Here is a 23,129-nt window from a genome sequence, read left to right as displayed (position 1 = left end):
GGAGCCCCGCCCTCACAAAGCCTGCACTGTGCAAGGGGTTCTGTTCCCCACCTTTGGATTAAGATCTTCCCATTCCTCCTGTCCTCGATGAGGTACTGGGGACACAGAAGCCGAGCTGGGGTTCCAGAGGCCAGGTGAGACCCATAGCCTAAAGGTGCATGGATCCCGAGACACTGAGACCCCTGTCAACTCCTCAGCTCTGGGAAGTGACACAAACTTGTAGTCTTGCAGCTTGCCAGGGCTTGGAAGCCAATCCTCGGCTTCTCCCTTTACTGCCATGTGCCTTTGGGCAAATGCCTCAGCATCTCTGACTCTGTCTCCCCTTTGATAAAATGGGGTAGCAGCCCTCCCCTGGTTTCTGCCACTGGACCTCGCCTGGGTTACCTCTCTCTCTCTCTCTCTCTCTCTCCCCCCGTCTGGACTCTAATCTTTCCCTAAACCTGTCCCCCCTCTGCTCTAAGCTTCCAGTTCTTTGAGTTTGTGTTATGCAATCTACCCAGCCTCACACAGACCCTGCTGGGACTTACCTACGGTGTAATCTCCCTGTGGCCATCACAGTGAGTCGGAGGCCCCATGGCACTCGGCAGCCACACAGCCAGCTTAATTGCATGAGATCGTGTTGGCCTGCGGGGAGAGAGGATCCACCTCACCTGCCTCGCCCTACAGCCCTGGCCACTGGTTCCCTTAGCGTTGGATGTTTCTGGAACCAGCCACTGGATGCTGTTTTTGCACCATGCTGAGTATAAAGGTGCAAAGATGAAGATCCCTGGTTTTTCTCCCATCCTTCGTCACAGCTACATTCTACACTCAGCCACATCTCATGGCTTACAGCCCTCACTGTGCCCTTGGCTTCATACTTCTGAGCTTCACGACTTTGCAGCTTCTGTTCCTCACCTGGGACATGCTTGTTCTTATTGTTTACCTGACTAATATCTATGTGGTCTGAAAGACGCCCTTCTGGCATTACCTTTACCAGGAAGACTTCTCCAGCATCCCCACCCCCTCCCCAAATGGCTAAAATACCCCTATTCCCAGACTGTGGGCAGATGTGAACCTTAAGAAATTGGCTGTACTATTTCCTCACCCAGTCCACTCTTCTCTGGACACAGGTGTAATTTGGCCATTTCTTAGGTCCTGTCGCTTGTCAGTTTTTAATCTTCCTAATGATATACTCTCCAAAGTGCAAGACACCCAGAGAGGCCTTGTTTTTTTGGTAGAGAACACTGGTGTTTAAGATCTTGAGGGAGATACTGTTGAATGCTGAACCCCCTAAGAGTGTGCTGTCTTCTGTGTACTGTGCAGTGAGAGCAGCTATCTCCAGAACTCTTGGAGACACGCAGAAGAAGGCGTGGCTCCTGTCAGGCTGTGAGTGAGCACTTGGGGGCTGGCTGTGCTAGGGAGCTGCTGTACGGATCATTGCAGGCTGAGATGGATGCTTCCTTCCAGCACAGGTGCTGCAATGAAGCTAGCACAGACCACCACTGAGAACCTTTGGGCAGTGGGGTAGTGAGTTCTATTGAGCTGCCCTGGGCTGATCTGCTAGTTTGCAGGCCATCCCTGAGCCCAGGAAGGGCCTGGGAGGAGCAGGGGTTCTTCCTGCAGGAGGAGAGACTGGAGTGGGTTTGAAGGATGCTGATGATGGGGATGACCTGATGCTTCCTGAGGAGTTACTCCGTGTCAGACACTGGGTCAAACAAACAAACAAACAAGATGTAGTGCCTCCTAGCTCCGTGAGGCCAAGTGCTGCTGCTGCTGTGCCCACTTTCCCAGAGGGTGAAGACTGCCTAAGGTTACGGACTTCTAGTCCTATGGCACCAGTTTCCTAGTCTGGAGTTACAGGTAAGGGGCCAGCCCCTGGCCCCCTGGAAGCAGCAACTCTGAATGTGCGTGGGCTGGGGGCAGGGCCCCTATGAGAGTGATACAAAATGAGGTTTCAGAACTGTCGAGTTTCTCCCACTTCCTCTCCAGTCCACAAGGTATCTGCTGAGACCAGATCTGTGCAGCAGGCTTTGTCCCAGTCTGGAGTGGGGAGGTGGGCTTGTGTGTGTGTGTGTGTGTGTGTGTGTGTGTGTGTGTGTGTGTGTGTGTGTGTGCCTGTCCGTAGGTCCTTGCGTTTGCTCTGCCCTGGCCTGCCTTGCTGTTCCACTTGTGGGGCCAGTGATTCGGCCCTGGTGGTGTCTGACTCTGACACCACCTCCCTAGCTCATTGCTGTGTGCTCTCCAACATGCCTGCACCTGCTCTCTCTGCCCTGGCCTGACTTTACACACATATGTCCATCCTCTTGCCAGCCATAGGAAGATACCCAGAGTGGTGAGCTGGAGTTGTCTCTGGAGTCACTTTACTCCTTTCTAGCTGGGAGACCTTGCGGGGAGTTATTTTAACTTCTCTGTGTCTCAGTTGTTTTTAATTTTAGATTACATTTACTTATTTGTTTATCTCATGTATATGTGTGTGTACACACGCCATCGAGTGTGTGTGGAGTTCAGAGGACAGCTTGTGAAAGTCATCTCTCTTTTTCCCATGTGGGTCTCAGGGATTGAACTCGGGTCTTCAAGCTTGGCAGCGGATGCTTTTACCCACTGAGTCATCTCATTGGCCCTGTGTTTCTAGAGCTGTAAAACTGGGATCATCAAATCAGTACTTGAGAATTAAATGAGTTATTTGAATGGCAGAATCTCCCGGCGGGTTTGACACATTGTTTGTGTTAAGTGTTGGCTGCTGACAGGATCCTTGCTGTCATGACTTTTAGCCAGAGGTTTCTGCACACTGCTCAGAGACTCAGTGCCAGGTGGTAGATGAGTGCCCAGGCCCTCTCCAGAAGGCACCATGTACTTGTGGGTCGGACCCATGTGTGAATGGCTATGATAGAAGAAACCTAAGGTGCAGCGTGAACACGGGTATTAGGGCTCTCTCCTTGCTTGCGTCCAGTGTTGTCTTTCTGGTTCTCTTGATGGTGGAAGATATTGGCAGAAAAGAGGAGCTGTTAACAGAAGACAATGATAAAATTGTCCAAAGATGACCAAGCAAGATGCCCCTGAAGACCCTGGGCCCTTCCCAGGAAGAAGGATAACCACTACATGAGGTGTTTGGGAGAGAACAAGGGCAGTGGGTTAGATCCGGGGCGCCAAAACCATTTTCTACCTATGTCAATCACCTTGTGTCTGCCTGTCAGGAGCACTAGGTGGAAAAGGACTCTAAGAGGAAGGAAGGGGCCCACCATCAGTCAGTGGCATCTGCCATGGCTCCGGGAAGGAGCAACACTCAGCCACACATTTGTCTATGGACTTGGGCTTAAAGTCCTCTGTGGCGAGTGTTCATGTACATGGCTGCCTGGTGGTTAAATTGTAGGAATGGAGGGAGCTGGGTGCAGAGGTGGCTGCTTAGAGGTGATGAGTTGTCCAGGGACAGTGCTGGCTGAGTTGGCACAGATGTCATACAAAGGAGAAGGGGTAAGTCTTAGGGAGGGGTGCCAAGTGCCCTAGACTCCTGGTGGGCCCTGCATTACTTACAGTCTGTAGGTCAGCAGCTGGGGGAAGCATCCCGTTTCTGGGAATTGTGCAGAAGGGAAGGGCAGCTCCTGGAATGCAGAGCCGTTTCCTCCATATGGGTTGGGTTGCTCCCCCAACGTGTCCTCATCCCCCAGTGCTGGGCACACCCAGACATCACAGAGATGAGATTAGCTTCCCTGGACTGATTCAGCTCCATGTGAATGCATTCTCACAAAAGCGCCATTAATAACGAATGCACCCCCACCCCACCCCCGCACCCCCCACCCCCACCCCAGCCTGCTTTACTTAGAAAACTCCAGCCCAACTGCTGGGCTCAGGAGGAATCTTTAAAATAATTAGTGTCAAAATGGAGAGGTAGCAGAATGGCGAGTACCAGATCTTCCCTGAAGTTGGCAGCATCGTTGGGGTACTTGCACCCTGGCTCTGGCCTCTTAACAATCTGTGGCCTTGTTTTCAGTGTCAGGGAAGCTGCCACAGGATGGACAATACCCAGAGTAGAGAATCACAGTAGCAGGTGAAGTTGTGTGATGCTGCAGGTGAATTCAAGGCCAGTTGACCAAACAATCGGGGGCCATGTGGCATGGCAATTCTAAGTACAACCTTTGCCATCTGTTCACACCACAGTAAAGATCCACTAAGGAACGGCTGTGGTTACCACTCTGGGCACCATTGGTTGAAACCAGGACTATATGACATTGCTTTGAAAGTAGTGTTAGGTGAGGTCAGTGGGTGGCCAGGGACCTCCTTGGACCCGTTCACAGCATCTGCCGCCAGCACCATTTCTATCATATGCAAAGCTCTCTTGGAACAGTGGATAGTGGTTTGGGGCTATTCTTCTGGGGAAAAAGGTCTGTGGGATCTCTAGAACCTGGGAAGAAGGAAGCAGACTGACTTCCTGACCATCCTCCCTCACCCCTGTGTGGGGGTGCCCTCAGACTCATGCGTGGGCAAGGAATTGAACTAAGTCACTGGAACCTAGTAGGTTGGAAGGGGAAGCAGGGTCAGGTAATTCCCCTCTCACTGCACCTGTGCCTCTGCTCGGGCACCTTCCATGTTATTTCCACGGGGCCTTTGTTCTCCTGTTTTTTTGTTTTTGTTTTTTTAACTGGGGAAACAGAGGGTCTAAAAGATTGAGAAGCCTCATCATGGGGCTACAGAGTCAAGACGGCTGCTGACCCCCTAGGCTGCCATACTAACAGCCACGGAGCTTTGTTTCGTCTTGTCCTTGGCTTTTCTCAGACCGATCCACCACACTTTTGTTTATTGATTTACTTTTATTTTATGTGCGTGAGTGGTTCGCCTGGATTGTTGTCTGTGCACCACACGTGTGCCAGGTGTGCCTGAGGAAGACAAAAGAGGGCATCAGATCTCCTGGGACTGGAGTCACAGATGGTTGTGAGCCACCATGTCAGTGCTGGGAATTGAACCTGGGTCTTCTGGAAGAGCAGCCAGTGCTCTTAACTGCGGAGCCATCTCTGCAGCCCCCCTTTACCCACCATACTTTGAAATTTGTTGAATGGCAAGGTTATGCTAGGCTCACCATCCAAATCCCTGGTTCTCAGGGGTGTGAGCTTGCCTCTTGTAGAAAAGGGGGCATTGTGTCCCTTCCTGGCACCAGAGCTGTTCGGGAGGGTAGAAGGGCTAAGTGGGGCAGGGTGGAATGGCCATCGAATGCACAGAGCCCTCCATCCCTGGGAGGTGATGGGAAGGTGTGGCTGTCGTCCTCACGGAGCTTGGGATCTGCTTGGGGAGGTGGTTCTGGAATTCAGGAAATAATTTCATGTTAAGATGGTGTTATTTTCCATAAGAGGTAGAGGGGACAAAAAAAAAAAAAAACCCAATGACAACCAAAGAAAAAGCTTACTTCTCAATTTAAAGATGCCTGGTGTTTTTACATAAAATCATTTTAAAAAGCAACATTGCCTTTTAGGAGGAAGTTTCCAGTGCCGGTAATGGTTTAGACTGCTGGTGCAGCCTGTGGGCTGGGCGGGGTTCTGGGAGCAGTGGTTGCCATGGGAACCAGCTCAGCTGTCTTCACTGCCAAATGGCTGCTGTTCCAAAAGTTGGTTCCTATGTGGAGGGAGCTGGAACCTCAGAGCCTTTCCCATGGAAACAATGCCCTAAATAATGGGTGGCATTCCCACATAGGCCTACATCATCTGGCTGTAATGGAGATGAGGTGGCCATGGGACTTCAAATGAGGGAAGAGGCCATGGCTGGGAATCACATGACTGAGGTGGGGATGCTTTGGCTTCTGGGAGCATAATAAACAGGCAAGAGAAGAAATATCTGGGTGCCTTTTCTGAGCTCAGCATATTTCATGCCGTTTTAGTTCATGCTTAGAGCAGATCCCAAGGTCACGAAACGTGGCTTGCCCAAGGTTATACAGCTGGTCAATGGATAGAGACACAACAGAAGATGAATGGCAAAATGTGACGAGAAATCATGCCTGTCTTAAGCTACCTCCCTACCTTCAAGGGGCCGCCTATGATCCCCCAAAGTGAAGAACAAACATTCAAACAATGATATTTACGAGAAGCAGAGCGGAGCATTTTGCTCCACGGCTCCAGGGCAACAGTTTCTTGCCCCGTGATGACTTTTGCAACAGCTTCTGAGTGGCATTTAAGAATCTCTTTTCTTGCACCATACAAGACCATCTTATTTTGTAGAAGTGTGGCATGTACTCCAACATTTTCATGACTCCATTTACAAAGACACTTGATCCATTTTTCTCCTGGGTGAAAAGCATGCCCCCCAGTCATAACCACTTCGGTATTGGGGGCTCTCTTGATCCATTCTGTCCTGCTAGGCCCCTCTTCCTTTTTTTTTTTTTTTTAATTTATTTTATGTGCTTTGCCACGAAGGTGTCAGACCCCCTGGAACTGGAGTTACAGACAGTTGTGAGCTGCCATGTGGGTGCTGGGAATTGAACCTGGGTCCTCTGGAAGAGCAGCCAGTGCTCTTAACCACTGAGCCATCTCTCCAGCCACCCACTTCCTGTTGTCTCACACTTATTCCAAAAGTGTCCCATCTGTGGTGTTGGTCCGACCCCTCTGACCCAGTCCCAGTGCCTGGCTGAGAGGGTTTCCTTTAGTCCTGTGTGTACTGAGGCCAGCTTGGTGGTTGGCAGTTTGTGTAGCTTTTTGGGAATGCCAGTGCTTAAGCCTTGGTGCATTCAGCCTGTTCTGTGCCAGGCTTTGTAAGGACGGAGGGGAACAAAGGCAGCTCATGCCCTTGGGTGCATAATAAATGTGTAGAAGATTCTAAGTGTGATGGTGGCCTCTGCGTGGGGACCATGGGGCTCAGAGCACAAGGTGAAGGCTGTGTCTCCCCTGGGAAGTGACTCCTGGGCCTGGGCTCGCTAGATCGTTCTGTGCCCCCTCTGCACACTGCCATTCTGTGTACAGTGGACATATATATATATACACCAGGAGAGCAAAGGCTAGTTGGGGTGAGAGTAGTGTGGCTGTTGCCCAGGTGTGGCTGGAGCGGTTACTGAGGGCTGATGATGATGGGTCGTAATTAAATGCTCAGTGTAGGAGTTTGGACTTGACTCATCAGCTGAGGATGGTATGAAAAGGGTTTTTAGCCTGATACAGTGTGAGCCTGTTCCACCGAGTCCTAGTAAGAAGGAAAGTCCAAGAGAAAGGAACCATGACCTGCTGCGGTTCCCTGTGGCCTGGGGCGCTTCAATCCCGAGGTCAGAGCACTATAAAAAGGAGAGGCCCCTCAACTGACCACTTCCTGCCAGCTGCCTTAGCAAAGGGAGGCTGTTTATAGCAAGACCCCAGGTGCTTCTGCTGTGGGTGGTCTGAACTCTGACTCAAAGGGCAAGCTTGTGTCCTCTGTTGCTAGTGTGCATCTTACCTGGTGTTCTTTTGAAGACCATAGTCCACAGAAATGGTTCATTTCCTCACCCTTTCCCAACTGCTTACTGCTTCCAGAGGAGCATGGAAAAGTGTCTCTTTCCCCAGCAACCTCCTGAGTGCTGGCCTAGCGTCGTTGTCCACTGAGGAGAGGACAGTAGTCATTAACGAGGGACAGTGGCATCAGGCTCTGCTGACCCGGAGGCAGAGAAGAGGACGTCTGTCCTTCCTGCCTGCCCCTGTTTCTGTGGTCCTGTGGTCTTGTGGTCCACTCTCCTGTGGCCCCTGCATGCGGTGGCTCAGCCAACTGAAGCAGTAGCTCATGGTTGGTTCTGGGGCTGCAGCCACATCCAGCTCCACCCCAGAGAACTTAAACGAAAGTAGAAAGAACATTTTCAGGTACCCCGAACATTTTATTTTGTGAGGGACATTTTAATACTGTCAGATTGTTACACTATGCAAATCTTTTACAGTTATCTGTTGGTATGGTGGGGCATCGGTTTCAAGACCCCTGACAGATACCCAAATCTCTAGATCCTCAAGTCCCTTACATAAAATGTCATAGCACCTCCCCATACACTTTAAATCACCTCAATACGTGCCCAATACAATAAATATGCTACATAAATAGCGATATCATACTACTTAAGAAATAACTCTAAGAAAAATGTCTACACATGTCAGGAGAGAAAAAATTAGAGGCAGGGTCTCATGTATCTTAGGCTAGCCTCCGATTTACTATGTAGCTAAGGATGACCTTGAACTTCTGATCTTCCTGCTTCCACCTCGCCAGTGCTGGAATTACAGGCATGCTTTACCACATCCAGTTTATGGGTGCTGGAGGTTTAGCACATACTAAGCAAGCACTCTACCAACCAAGCTACAGAGCCAGCCTCAAATAATTTTTTTCACATGCAAAAATGTTTTATTGCTATAGCACATACAAACTATATGCCTGTGTTGTGATACAGGGGTGGAAATCTAACATCCAGCACTGAGAGAAGGCTGGAAGGAGAGTGCAACAGGTTATATTCCCAGTGCAGTCCTCATAGACCAAGGGGGCTTCAGGTGCAGCAGCTTCTCAAGGCCTCCCCTTGATGAGGTCAGCATCAGTCAGGCTGGCCGCACAGTCTGGAGGCCTGGAGGGGAGGAGCCTTTCTGTTTCTAGACAGGTGTCATCAGAAGCCGGAAGGGAGCTGTAAGTTGCCTTTTCACAGTAACGGTTGGTTGCTTTTCTTTGAGGGGCTGTCGGTCTTTTCTCTAGTACTGTTGACAGTTCCCAGAGCCTGCCTGCCAGCTTCAGGAAAGACTGGTGAAACACTGACCATGTTTGCTAGTTAATCGTGTGCCATCCTAAGTGCCACATGGGCACCTGATTCTCCATTGTGCTTACCAACAAAGATCAGAGTGGCCATTCTAGATCTTCAAAACTCCTCTCCCAAATAAAATTTCAAATGTTTACAACCCATGGTTGGCTGAATCTATAAATATGGAACTCATGGCTAAGGAGGGTTGACTGTGTGCATGCGTGTGTGTGTGTGTGTGTGTGTGTGTGTGTGTGTGTGTGTGTGTGTGTGAGAAAGAGAGAGAGAGAGAGAGAGAGAGAGAGAGAGAGAGAGAGAGAGAGAGAGAGAGAGAGAGAGAAAACAGACACAGGGAAATCAAAGAGCCCTGAAGTCTCATTCTGGGATAGCCACCTTCCAAGTCTTGCTGTCCTGGGATCCACCTCTGGGCCGGCACAGTCTTGGATGCGTGCCTTCCTGGGATAGCAGCCCCACACCTTTGCTGTTTAGCGGTCTGGTATTTTTCCATATAGAGTATAAAACTGTTCCTAGGTTTGTTAACCATCCTGTTTTGGTTTTGTTTCTGTGTATGCTTGTCTGGATGTGTGCAAGAGGGTTTTGCTATGTATCCCAGGCTTGCTTCAAGTTGTGACCCTCCTGCCTTAGCCTTCCCGCCGCTTCGGGGATTACAGGTGTGCACCCCTGCACCCAGCTTGTTAACTGGTTGCTACGTGTATCTATTTTTCCCCTTTCTCCCCACCCCCAATATTTGAGTTAGTCACACCTCCATCTCCATATTCCTAACATTTCTGTGAAGTTCCCTGATGAGATTTTTTTTCCTTGCAATAAATTCTCACCTGACAGAGTATACAAGAGGGTGTACCCTTTTTTAATTTTGATCCATTTCTGAAAGCATATTCCCAGCCCAGCTTTGACAGATTTATATTCTTCCTGCCTGCAAAAAAAAAAAAAAAGAAAAAAAGAAAGCATGTACTTCCCCTACACTCTGGGGGAGTCCTAAATGTCAACATCAGGTTTCAGTGACTGCAAAGGATCCAGCAGCAGCCCTGTCCTTTAGCCACATGCAAATCAGCATGACCACATAACCCACATTTTTGTTGACACCCTTTTTGTCACAGCCTGGAGTTGAAGATCTTGTAGAGATGAAAATAATTATTAAAAAAAAAACCTCTCAAAATAGCCGCTAGTCTGGTATAGAAGAAAACTATGATTCAGGGTGGGGTTAGGGGGCACAGTGGTAGTGGCAGGAACCTCAGGCCCTTGTCCTCGGGGTTATGCTATCTCCCCACCCTTCCACACCAGCTACACCCCTGAGCCTCTCTCTTCCCCAAAGCAGCACTGGGGTGTTTTCATGTGTGCAGAGACAGGAGCAAGCTTCTCCCTCGGTGGTTAGGATTGGTTTTTTTAGGCTGCCTGGGAGTGGCCTTCGAGCAGGAAGGCTTGCTCCCCCTCTAGCTCCTCCCACATTTACCCTCTCTACCCTCCCCTCCCTACCCACCCAACTTTTGAGAATCTCCTCCTCTTCCTCCTCTTTCTCCTCCTTCTCTTTCTTCTTTCTGGTCCAGTTTGTGTTTGGGCATGGCGTCTGCCTCAGTATGTGATTAACTCACCAGAAAGCTGACTCTCCTCCTAGCAGCTATCAAATGCCAATAGCTTCTCACTAGTGGTGGCATTTGGTGCCCGCTTCCCCCTGCCTCCCTCCACACGGCGATTTTGCCTGGCCTGAGCGTGTGCAGGTCTTGTGCATGTTGACACTATTACTGTGGATTCATGTGTGCAACTGCTCTGTTGGGTCTGGAAATGCATTCCTTGAAGTCAGCGACCATCTCTGGCTCTTACAAATTGTTCTTCCTTACCCACGTCTGACTTCTGCTGCCAGCCTGCACTGTGTTCTTTCTTGGTTTTCCAAGGATTCCTTCCATGACCCCTGCTTGCCTCTCTTTCGGGGCACTCTGTGACAGCATTTTCCAAGGCCACCCTTCACTTCTCTGTGTCACCTTGTCACAATCAGTCTTAGCCTGTGAAGGCCTCATCATTCTTCAGAACCCTGGACCCACCCACATTTCCAACTCTGTCCTTTGCCTTAGCTGGGAGCTTCTCCCACAGGTCTTTGCTGGGGAGGGCTGGCCTGTGCTTTCTAGAATGTTAAACAACATCCCTGGCCTCTGCTCACTAGGTGCTAGTGATACCCAGAGACATCCCGACACTGCAGATACCCTGGTAGGGAAGAGAACTGTCTCTGACTGAGAACCAACACAACATCCCCTCCTTCCTTCCTGTGTCCCAGCTTAAATGGATGGATGAGATTGCCTTTAGTACCAGCATGACTGTAGCATGATAAAGCACGTGAAGATGGAAGGCCAGGATGGCAGACTTGAGTTGGAAGGGGTCTCCCAGAGCACAGGCGTGTGAAATTCACACTGCCCCTCTGTCCTCTGGGCTCAGCGGCCTCAGCTCTTTCTCAGCAGAGCATTCCAATTGATAAGAGATGTTCTAGTTGATAAGGGCTGATGTGGGAAAGGTGAACTTTTGTGTCTTCTGTCCCTGCTCGGCCCAGAGCTCTCTGGCTTACGTGTATAGTTCTGGGGCAGAGGTTAGTTGTAGAGGAACTCCTTTGACACAGCTGTACTCATTAAAGACCAGTGGTGTGGTGTGAATCAGACCAGACCTGGCATGGAGTTGCTGCTCAGTAAATAATGGTGAACAGATCATTTGAACAGCAATTGTCTCTGGGTAGTAGGACCGTATGTGACACAAGTTGCTTTGCCTTGTTTCACTTTCTAATCTACCTTTGGGAGTTTGTGTTCCTTTATAAGAACCAATTCCATGAATATTTTCTCCAAATTGAGGTAAGAAAGCCCATGAATATTTTTTCCCTAGTTCAAGAAGAAAAGACCACCCCCTGCCTTATTCCATGTGTCTTTCTTTCCTAGGTCTGACCACCAGAAGCATGGCAACCAGCGCTGTTCCCAGTGACAACCTCCCCACCTATAAACTGGTGGTGGTGGGAGACGGAGGTGTGGGCAAGAGTGCCCTCACCATCCAGTTTTTCCAGAAGATCTTTGTGCCTGACTACGACCCCACCATTGAAGACTCGTACCTGAAGCATACGGAGATTGACAATCAGTGGGCCATTTTGGATGGTGAGACCTAATGGCAGCCTGTGGGGTGGGTTATTACATGGGGAGGATCAGGGAAATTGGATAGGCTTTAGTGGAGCAACATGGTTTCCTGCTTGCTGTTATTATGGAATGGTTGCTGTAAGGCAGTATGCATCTTCCAGGGGGAATTCTAGATTGAGATCAGGTCTTGGTAGAGTGCTTAAAGACCTTAGTGGTAACAAAAGTGGACAGTGAATGAAGAGGCGGGGCTAGAATTCTGCCAGCTCCCAAATGCTGTCCTGGGAATTGCCTCTTTGAGTAGAAGCTCTGATGAGCAGGCACAGAAGTTTCAAGCTAATGCAAGTGGGGAAGCAGAAGTTTCTTTTTTTTAGATTTTAAGGAAAACTGAGAAAGAACTCCCAAGAATAGGAGGTGCTTAAAATACCTGAAAAAATGATTTCTTAATAACCAGCATTTACTTAGGAAGTGTCCTTTTGTTGAGGGATCTTGCAAGTGCTCTGGACAAAGTTAGTGTTTCTTGAAGTGTGGTGGTCAAGGAGCTTACTAGACATGTGAGTGCCCAGGCCCCTTCTCATTCTGAAACTCCAAGGATGGAGGGCAATGGCTTGTTTTTAGCACACCCTGTCAGGATTGCTGAAGCTGGAGACCACGGCTCTAGATTCCCACTGGCCATGATTTTCTATTGTTCACATCTTTTTCCTGAACGAAGCCCATTAATCACAAGATGCGGTCTAGAGGCGAGCCTGGAAAGCTGCTGACTCACAAGTTTCTTTCAGATAAATGCAAATATTTGTCTCAGTCTGTGTCTTGTTTTCTATTCTCTTGACGGTTTCTTTCAAAGACGAGACGTTTTTGTTTTGATGACGTCTACTTTATTAGTTCTTTCACAGAGTGTACTTTAGGTATTTTGTCTAAGAAATCTTTGCTTAACCCAAGGTCATGACAGCATTTCTCATGGTTTCTCCTGGAAGTTTAATTGTTTGGGTTTTTCATTTACGTTTTGTTCTCTATTCTGTACACTTTGCATGTGGCATGGGGGTGGAACAAGTCTCCCAGAGTTCCTTGTTGAAGATTCTTCCTTCCAGTTGACTTTGTCCCAGTGGTGAGAACCAGTTCCCCGTGTAGTCTGTCTTTGATCTGGATGTCTGATGTAAGATAAAGTACCACTGCCTTAACAGCTATGGCTTTATAACAAGCTTAGTAGTCAAAGCCATGAGAATGAATACATGAATTATAAAGTCAGGTAAAATTTCTGATTTTGTTTGGGATAGTGTGGAATTTGTGTACAACCTGAAGAAATTTCTGTAGTGTTCAGTACTGAACCTGGGGCCTTAACACATGCTAGGCAAGTGACATAGTCCTGAACCGTATCCTCAGTCTTGAGAACTGATGTCTTAGCTGACAATGCTGAGCCTTTTGACCTGTGAACACAGTCTCTCTCCACTTATTTAGGTCTTCCTTGATCTCTCAATTGATTTTTACTTTTGAATATATAGGTCTTTTATGTACATTTTGTCAGATTTATACTTACATCTGCATTGATGTTATGATAAATGTTTTTAATTTTAGCTTTAATTGTTTGCTGCTAGAATATATAAGTATAAATGATTTCTAATTTGGGGGGTTTGTTTTGTTTTGTTTTTTTTGAGACAGGGTTTCTCTGTGCAACTTTGGTCATCCTGGAACTCTCTCTGTAAACCAGGCTGGCCTCAAACTCAATCTGCCTGCCTCTGCCTCCCAAGTGCTGGGAGTAAAGGCATGTGCCACCACCGCCTGGCTACGATTTCTAATTTTTAAAATGAGTTTAAGATAACTTATGAAGTACATTGTGGCACTTTACACATATATGTCATTACACTTTATTGAAATCCATTTCCTCCCCCACACACACTACATTCCCTGTGCCTCCTGACCTCCTCCAATATAATTGGTTTTTATATATTAATCATATAACCCACTGGTTATTAGCTTTAGTGGCTCTTTATGAGATTCCTTTCTGCATGGATGATCATGTTGTCGTAAAGGCAGTTTTATCTTTTCCTTTCCAATTGATGGCCTTTATTTCTTTTTCTTGCCTTATTTCAGTGACTGAAGCCTCCAATATTGTGTGGAGTTTTCACAGTGAGAACAGGCATCCTCGCCTTATCCTAAGGGGTGTGTTCAGTCTTTTGGCATCAGTCTGGTGTTAAGTGTAGGTTTATTTGGTGGAGATGTCCTTTGTCAGAACAAGGAAGTTCCTTCCTCTAGTTTGCAGAGTCTTTCAGTCAGGATCAGATGTCAGATGTTGTCAAATGCCTTCTCTGGCTGAGATAATCACATGGCTTTTCTTTTTTAGTCTGCTAATGTGGTAAATTATGTTAAATTTCCCCCCTAATTTTTGAAAACATTTTACTTACTTTTATTTTGTGTGTGTGTGTGTGTGTGTGTGTGTGTGTGTGTGTGTGTGTGTGTGTGTGTTTTGGGGGAAACTGGGGCACGTGTCAGAGCCTGTATGTGGAGGTCAGAGCACAGCTTGGGGGAATCCATTCTCTACCCCATCATGTGGGTCCTGGGATTTGAACTTCTGTCATCAGGCTCGGTAGCAAGTGCCTTTCGGCACTGAGCCATCTTGCTGGCCCTTTCCCTGATGTGTAGCTAGCTTTTCATCCCTGAAATAAACAGCACGTGGTTATGATGAACTGTCCTTTCACGTGCCATTGGCTTCAGTTGGAAAGAATTTGATACAGAAATGGTTTATGTTCTTGAGGGATATTAGACCATTTTTAAATTATAATTTATTTATCTAACTTTAGTATGAAAGCAATGCTAGCCTTCTAGAATGAGTTGGAATTAACCCTTCTTTTTCAATTTCTCTAGGAGAGTTTAAGTAAACCTCTTCTAATTTCTTACGTGTTCAGTAGAGTTCACTGACAAGACCCTCTGGACTGCAAGTTTTATGGATAATCTTCTAAACTATGAATTAAATGTCTTCAATAGACGTAGGATCATTGAGTCACTTCTTTAGTCTTCAGTGAAACTTGGTAGTTTGTGATTTTTAAAAAAAATTTGTTCCATTTGCCAGGGGGTAGTGGTGCACACCTTTAATCCCAGCACTTGGGAGGCAAAGGTAGGTGAATCTCTGAGTTTGAGGCCAGCCTGGTCTACAGAGCTAGTTCCAGGACAGCCAGGGCTACACAGAGAAACCTTGTCTCGAAACCCCCCTTTCCCCCCAAAAAATTGTTCCATTTATCAGAGTTACCAAACTTATTGATGTAAGGTTTTCATAATATCTTTTATTATCTTTACAATACTTGTAGATTCTACACTGATGTCATCGCTCATTCCCGATATTGTTAACTTTGGATCTTTTTTTTTCCTTTTCCTGATCAGGCAGGGCTGGGTTTTATAAGTATGGATTTTCTCAAAGAGCCAGCACTTACCCATTGATTATTCTCATTTAGTTCCATTGATTTTTCACTCATGCCTGTTCTTTCTTCTTTACTTACTTTGGATTTACGTTCCTCTTGTTCTCATGTCCTTGAAGAGGAGTGTCTTGCTGTTCTGCCCAGGCTAGTCTCCTCCTGGGCTCAGTGATCCTTCCACCTTAGCCTCTCAAGTACTCAAGACTCAGGAACACACCATCATGCTCCTCATTGCTCTCAGTGCCTGAAATGCAAGCTGAGTTGTTGAGTCATTTTTTTTCTTTTCTTGGGATATTTGTTTAGCACTATAAAATTCTCTGAATTGCTACTTTAGCTGTGCCCCACAAATTGTAACATATGCTTTCCTTCTTTCCTTCTTTCCTTCCTTCCTTCCTTTCTTCCTTTTTTCCAAGACAGAGTCTCACTATTTAGTGCTCTCTAGAACTCACTGTATAAACCAGGCTGGCCTTCAACTCTCAGAGATCTGCCTACCTCTGCCTTCCAAATGTTGGGTGGATTAAAGGCATGAGCCACTACAACTGGCCTATGTTTTAATTTCTATTCATGTCAAGTTCTAATTTTTCTTTAGATTTCTTCTGTGACCCATAGGTTATTTAGAAGTATCTTACTTAGTTTTCAAGAATTTGGGACTTTTCCAGAGATCTCTCTGTTCTCGATCTTTAATTCCAGTGTGTCAGGGAACATAGAGTACATTATTTGAAGTCTTTTTTGAGGCTTGTCTCAGTGCCCAGAAGATGGGCTGTCTTTATAGATGTTCTCAGAGTCTGCTGTCACTGGGTGGGATGTTCTGTGAGTACCTCACAGATCACACTGACTGATAATGTTGTCCAAGTCTTTTGTATCTTCATTGGTTTTCTGAGTACTTGTTCTGTCATTTATTAAGAGGGGTATGTTGCATGTCAGGGTGTAATTGTAAATTCCTTATTTTCTGCTGGGGTTTTGCCTGGTGCATTTTTTTTAAATGCTCTGTTGTTAAATGCATAAATGCTTGGAACTGATATATCCTCTTGACAGCTGGTCCTTCATAGACATTTAGGACTGATAGAGCTTCTTGGCAACTGGCCCTCCAATCATATTAAAATGGCTTTCATTGTTCCTAGCTTTCACCTCTCTGCACTGCACCTTGAAACCCTCAGGCCCTTGTGCCGGGCACCTGCATACCGTTTATCAGCATCCTTACCCTTCACTGAAGGGATGCATGTTATGGTATGAGACGCGCATCACACATAAAACACACCAGCCTTTGGGCTGTCTGCAGTCTGAGGTTTTGATCGTTTCATTGGGCGACAGGTAGACAGGTATGTCCCTACTCAGGAATTTGCATGTGGTCTTCTCCCCTTCTAGCATTTTCTTCCTGCAGAAATAATTTGTTAGGATTTTGTCTTTTGTTTTAAGGCAGGCCTCATGTATGGCATGCTAACTTTGAACCCGCTGTCCAGCTGAGGTGGAACTTGAGTTTCTGATCCTCCTGCGTCTGCCTCCCGAGTTCTGGGATTATAGGTATATGCCAGGCCTTCAGGCATGGTAGGCAAGTACTTTACCAACTGAGCTACATTCATAGCCTATTAAATGTCACTTTATTGGTGACCTCTTCCATGACCAAGACATCTGCATTAGTATTCACCCACCCCTGTTATTTCTCTCAGTACATATTTTTAAATAAATGATCAAATACTGAACAATGTATGTGCAGTAACAGGTTTGATTGATTAGTTACATTATTTTCTTTGCTTTCTTAATTCTTAGTAAAAAAAATCTACTCATAACTATTAAAATAAAAAATTTACATTTATGGACTTTCTTTATTACATTTTATTTAGTGCATGTATGCATGCACACGCATGTGAGTGCTTTCCTTGGCTATGGCACATGTGTGGGGGTCAGAGGATGACTTGTAGAGGTTGGTTCTCTCCTTCCACTGTGTGGCTCCTAGGGATCAATGTCGGTCGTCAGGCTTGGAGGCACATGCCTTTACCTACGGAGCCATCTCAAGGACCCCATTTCTGCGTTTTCTTTGCTGTTATTCAGTTGCTTTTTTCTTCTTTTCTTTTCTTTCTTCTCTCTCTCTCTCTCTCTCTCTTTTATATGAGGTCTCACTATGTAGCTTTGGCTAGCCTAGAACTTACTATGTAGGTCAAACTGACCTTGAACTCACAGAAGTCTGCTTGCCTCTGTCTTCAGAGTGCTGGGGTGAAAGGTACATGCCATCGCACCCAGTTTTCACCTTCTAAAATAATTACAGGCATTATCTACTGGATTATATATCATACCTTAGGATAGACTGGTTAAATAAGTAGAAATAAGTTTCTATACTGCAGGTCTTATAAAACCCTTTACTGTACAAGTGTATATTAGGAGTACATTAGTAGAGTATATTGTTAGGATTTCCCAAAAGAACCATTTTTGGCACTTCATTTTGGGCTGTGTTCCACAGAAAACATTCAGACAAATATTGCATAATACATACAGAGAAGAACACTGCTTTGTACAAGCTCAGTCAATGCTATTTCTTTTTATTGCCAAGTAAGCTTCTTTAATGTTTTTCTAAGTAACTTTGGACATTTGCTTCTGAGGGGGAAAAGTATTTTCCAGAGTGCTTTTAGATTTTGTGATAACATTTCTTAGCAGCAGAGTCAGGGGAAACATGACTGCGGCATTACTTTAGAAGCTTGGATCAGTGAAACCAGGCCTGACTTAGTGTCTTAGGGTTTCTATTGCTGGGATGAAACATCATGACCAAATCAAGTTGGGGAAGAAAGGGTTTATTTGGCTTACACTTCCACATCACAGTCCATCATCAAAGGAAGTCAGGACAAGAGCGATCAATTGGGGCTGGAACCTGGAGGATGGAGCTGATGAAGAAGACATGGGGGGTGCTGCTTACTGACTTGCCCCCCCACGCTTGCTCAGCTTGCTTTTTTATAGAAGCCAGGACCACTAGCTCAGGGGTGGCACCACCCATAATGGGCTGGGCCCTCCATAATCACTAATTAAAAAATGGCCTATAGTCCAATCCTACGGAGGCATTTTCACAGTTGAGGCCCCCTCCTCTCTGATGACTCTAGCTCATGTCAAGTTGACATAAAACAAGACAGCACACTTAGCGTATGGCATTGCCCACCTAGGCTTTCCCTGAGAATAGATACTGGATGCCCACATTCTGCAGCATCAGATCTCCCACCGAAAAAGGGCTCAAAACATTTCAGCTGAGTATGGCTTTTAAAAGGAGGACCCCTTATACAGAGAACCTTAATCAGAGGCCTGTTGTATTTAGGCCTGGGCATAACACTGAACCTTTCTGGGGCCAGTCTGTTTTCAGGGGTCTGCAAACCTGGGAGGGGCAAGGCTTTTCCTGGGCAGCCAGCACCCTGAGGTCCTGCTTCCCTGCTGGCTGCCATCTAGAAATGTGTCAAGCCTGGGGGTAGATGCCTTCAGTTACTCCACACCCGGCTGATATCCAGGTGCTCTGGATTCTGATTTCCCCTGTTCCAGACTGAGGAAGGACAAAAGCATGGCCGTGTGAACAGTGATGGTAGTGACAGTGATTGTGTGTGTGTGTGTGTGTGTGTGTGTGAGAGAGAGGGGAGGCTGGGAATCATCATGGTTGTGATGATGTCATTGAACATTACTTCGGGAAAGTCCATGGACACACTCTTTACTTCTTACAAACACTGTCACGGTAGCTGCTGTTGCAGGTGGAAATAGGGTTAGTGTTATTGTTTGAATACAGAATGTCTCCCACCGGCTCATGTGTTGAATGCTTGGTTACCAGCTAGCGACAATATTTTTGGAGGTGAGAGCTGCTTGTTGGAAGCAGGTCATTGGAGGTGTGTCTTGAAAGTTCTGCTTAGTCTCCAGCCCCCACCCCCGTTGCTCTTTGCTTCCTGTCCACCAGGAGACAAACAGCTTTGTCCTCCACATAGTCCTACCACCATGATATTTGGTTTCAGCACAGGCCCATGATCAACAGAACCAAGGACGGTGAACTAAAAATCTCTGAATAAATCCTTCCTTCCTTGAGTTGGTTTTCTCAGGGACTTGGTCACAGTGCTAGTGACTGACTGATACATTGAACTTCTGACACTCAGCACTGGCTCAAATACCCAGTGACCACCACAGGCTGCATCATCTGTTGGGCAGGAGAATCTTCTCCAATGTGACAGTCAGTTCTGGTGCCTCTTGGGAGTGGGAGTTGAACCCCCAGGGAGAAGGCACATGGCTGGATTATCAGGATTCCATCCCACCCTTGGCCCGTCTTCCTATGCTCTGCCTCCAATGGCTGTGATCACACATGCAGGCACACTCAGGAGGAGCCCTGTGAGGTTCCGCTCCAAGGAGGTCCACAGGCTTCTTGCTATCTGACAAACCTGTTTCTTGTTTTATTTCAAGGAGCCACACTCCCAGTGTCCTCCCAGAACCTGGAATGGAAAGAGAAGTCAGTTCATCCCAAGTCTGTGAACCCCTGGGCTTTGGAGCAAGCTGGCTCTGAATTCTTTCCCACGAGGGCCTGAGACCCTCATCTCACACCCCACGGTTAGGACTGGGGGCATCTCCTCTACACAGTCTGTCCACCCTTCGACTGCAGGCTTCTCTTCCGTGCCTCCTCCTGGCTGGCTGGCTTCTCTTCTGGTCTCTGCCTTTGGACCCTTCCTTACCATGGCTCGTACCTGTGTGGCTCACTTCATTCCAATTCTTTCAGTTTATGAATCAGGAAGCCCTAAACTGAGTTGTATGCTTGAGATTTTCTGTTGACATCTATCTATTTATCTATCTATCTATCTATCTATCTATCTATCTATCTATCTATCTATCTACCTACTTACCTATCTGTCTGTCTCTCTATCTACCTAGATATAGATACATATAGGTATATTTATTATATAATATATATAATAGAATCTACTATTGGAACTACATTTAAATGTGCAGGTGTGTGCTATTCAGTTCATTATCCTTGCTCTGTAGCCATCCTCACCACCCATTTCCAGAACTCTTCATCTCTCCCCACAGACACTCTTTAGCTGCTACACACTGACTTCTGTTTCACCTTGTCCATCACATTCACTGTTCTGCTTCCTGTCTCTGAATGTGGCAAGCCTACATGCCTCGTCACATGCTAAGGATCAGTGGGATTGTATACTTGTCCTTTCATAGCTGACTCCTTTTACTTAGCATTGGCTTTCCTTCCTTTTCAAAGCTGAATGATACCTCACTGCATTGTGTGTCACTTTCTGGTGTCATTCTCTCTGACAATAAACACTTGGGCCTTGGAAGCCCTCTTTCGACTGTTGGGAATGGTCTGTAATTCTCTTTGGGTCCCTCTGTTCAGTTCTTTGTCTCAGCACGGCTGTGTCCCTGTTGGTTCTGCTGGGTTAGAGCCTGGAAGCTGCTGAGCTCATCATGTCTGCCCCCTGTGTTACACCCAATGTAGGTAGAGAAGTAATGCGCTTGGAACCATACCTGGCTCATGGCAGAGCCAGGCCTCAGCCTCCTGACCCTGCCAGGCATGTTCTCCACCCTCTCGTGTTGACTTCTACTTTGGCAGAAGCTTTGAGTGTGCGGAATAGCTGTGGACACACACCTCTGTCCACTTACAAGACAAGCAAGTGCTCCTTGGCCTTCCCTCCCCACGAGGCTCTAAACTCACTCTCTTCCCTGCCAGCCTCTGGAGCTTCCATGGCCACAAAACAGCGAAGAGCTGTTCTCCAGACTCCTTCCTGCCCAGGAGCTCTCAGGCCCAGGCGCACAACCTGCTGTTCCTTGCTGTCTCCTCAGCAAGGGCTGTCTTTGTGAAGAGTGAAAGCCTGGCCGTCTGTCCTCTGGCACCCTCAGAAGCCAGGACATTTCCACACTGGCTTCAGCCCCAAAACTAGACACAAGTATTCTTGTCTTCTCTGGGGGCCTGGACCTGGATTTTCCCTGAACATTTGAATCCACGCTCTTTCTGGAGAGGAGGACACGGAAAGGGCAGGAAGGAACTGGAATGCTTATCGAGAGCTTTTTCTGGGCCAGGACTTAATCCAGTGGTGATTTATGCTCGCCACCCATGGCCAGCAGTAGAGTGGGTACAACAAATGCTCTCTGACCAAGAACCGAGTACAGTCAGAGCCGGCCTATCTTACCCTTTGCCCTCTTTCCCAAAGACAGTGACTTGGGGAATTTCCCCTTTTCCCTGTGGGAGCAAATGTGGCCCCTGGCCTCAGGTGATGAATCCAGCTTTGCAGGTCTGTACATGACCCTTTCTCCTGGCTATGTGAGCCATCCCTGTATAAATGCTTCCAATGGCCTGGAGCTCCCTGGTGTCCAGAGTGCTGGGGCAGGGTTTGCAGGTAGAGAGCTCTCACATGGCTAAATCCTTCCTTGCTGGTGATTGGCTCTTAGGGCTGTGCTAGCAGAGGCTACTGACCAGACTTTCCTTGCTGGCTACAAGCCAAGCTAAAGGCCTTGCAAAGATTGTTCCTGTTCGTCCTTGACAGCTCTGCCAGGTCAGGTGGGATGCAGGGAGCTGAAGGGTGAGATGAACTGCCTTGCAGTAGACGTAGGTGCTCTGCACAGCTAATAAAAAGGAGACTCGTAGGTGAGTGGAGGAGGTGACTGGATGGGACTGATGGTTTTGAGCAGAGGAGGGATGTGATTTGTCTGATGGTTTCAGGCTTGCTCTGGCTCAGGTGTAGAGGAATAAAACTGGGGTACAATGAGGTGGTGGCCTAGGGCCGTCAGGGAGGAACAAGAAGGGGTAGATTCCAGATATAGTTTGAGGAGGAACTGCGGGGTTTGTGGACGGTGAATAGGCATGGGATGGGGGAAGAGAAAATAAATTATGGAGTGGGACTGGGACTCAAGAGACTAATTTTGGACTCGTCAAATATGAGCCGCCTTTCATAGGAAGAGTAGAAACAAGTTGTTGCCTAGAGGAAGTGATGGACTTAGACACATAGACAGGTACCCACCATCGAGGGGGAGGAGTGGAGCATGGGTTTCAGAGAAGGGGAGGCTGATTTTTTTTCTCCTATATTTTTCATTAAGGTATAATCCACAGCTGGGCATGGTGGTATACAACTTTAATCCCAGCACTTGGGAGGCAGAGAGGGCAGATCTCTGTGAGTTCAAGACCAGCCTGCTCTACAAAATGAGTTCCAGGACAGCCAGGGCTGTTAGACAGAAAAACCTTGTCTCAAAAAATGAAAGGAAAAAAAAAAAAAGGAAAACACACACACACACACACACACACACACACACACACACACACACACACACACACACACGGGGAAAAAGATACAGGGGGGAAAATTGTGGTTTTTAGCATACCTATCAAAGTTGTATGTGTCCCTAAACCACCAATTAATTCACAAATTATTAATCACTAGAATTACAGCCATCGATTCCATCTCCCAACAAACACTCATACATGAGCGGCCACTCCTCATCCTCCGTCCCCCAGACCTCAAACTGCCCAGTCCACTCTCTGTCCCCGTGTATTTATGTGCTCTCACATCTCATATGCTTGGAATCATACAGCGTGAGTCTTTTGAGAATGGCTTTAGTGCTTGGAAGGTTCAGTGAGTTGCAGTAGGCATTTAGATTCTTCTCTTCCATGTGTGGGTGACATGCTGGTGTACAGATACACAGCTTTACTCAATCTTTCATTGGTTCCTGGGGCTGTCCTCACCTCTTGGCTCTTGCATGGATGGTGTCACTGGGAACACTCAGCTGCATGCTTTTGTGTGGACTTCAAGTTTTCAGTTCTCCTAGGTGCATTGCTTGGGGTCGTGTGTTTAACATTACATCCCATCAGCAATGCATGATGGGTCCACAGACTTGAGGTGAGCTGTTTTGGGGGGAATTGTGAAATTTATTCTGAGTAGGCTTCGTTTCTGAGATGAGAGTGGAGGTGAGAATAAAGGA

The 23,129-nt window shown here is 47.1% G+C and overlaps 1 protein-coding gene across 3 annotated transcripts in view; it reads left to right on the top strand.

Moving 5' to 3' along the window:
- Nucleotides 1-23,129, top strand: part of Mras (muscle RAS oncogene homolog) — a 53,344-nt gene that overhangs the window by 13,710 nt on the left and 16,505 nt on the right. For 2 of the 3 annotated variants that reach the window (XM_052717907.1, XM_052717922.1), the window contains exon 2: nt 11,614-11,823. In XM_052717907.1, the coding sequence (XP_052573867.1) occupies nt 11,631-11,823 (193 nt within the window). In that variant the 5' untranslated portion in view covers nt 11,614-11,630. Of the gene's footprint in view, nt 1-1,436; nt 1,840-11,613; nt 11,824-23,129 lie in introns of those variants that run through there. The other variant, XM_052717914.1, reaches the window with a different exon arrangement.

The sequence above is a fragment of the Peromyscus californicus genome, unplaced genomic scaffold (assembly GCF_007827085.1).
Source record: "Peromyscus californicus insignis strain IS unplaced genomic scaffold, ASM782708v3 Scaffold_11__1_contigs__length_118956290, whole genome shotgun sequence".
In the NCBI taxonomy this organism is placed as follows: domain Eukaryota; kingdom Metazoa; phylum Chordata; class Mammalia; order Rodentia; family Cricetidae; genus Peromyscus; species Peromyscus californicus.
Note: the sequence above shows the minus strand (reverse complement) of the source record. Positions and strands in the feature narration are given on the sequence as shown.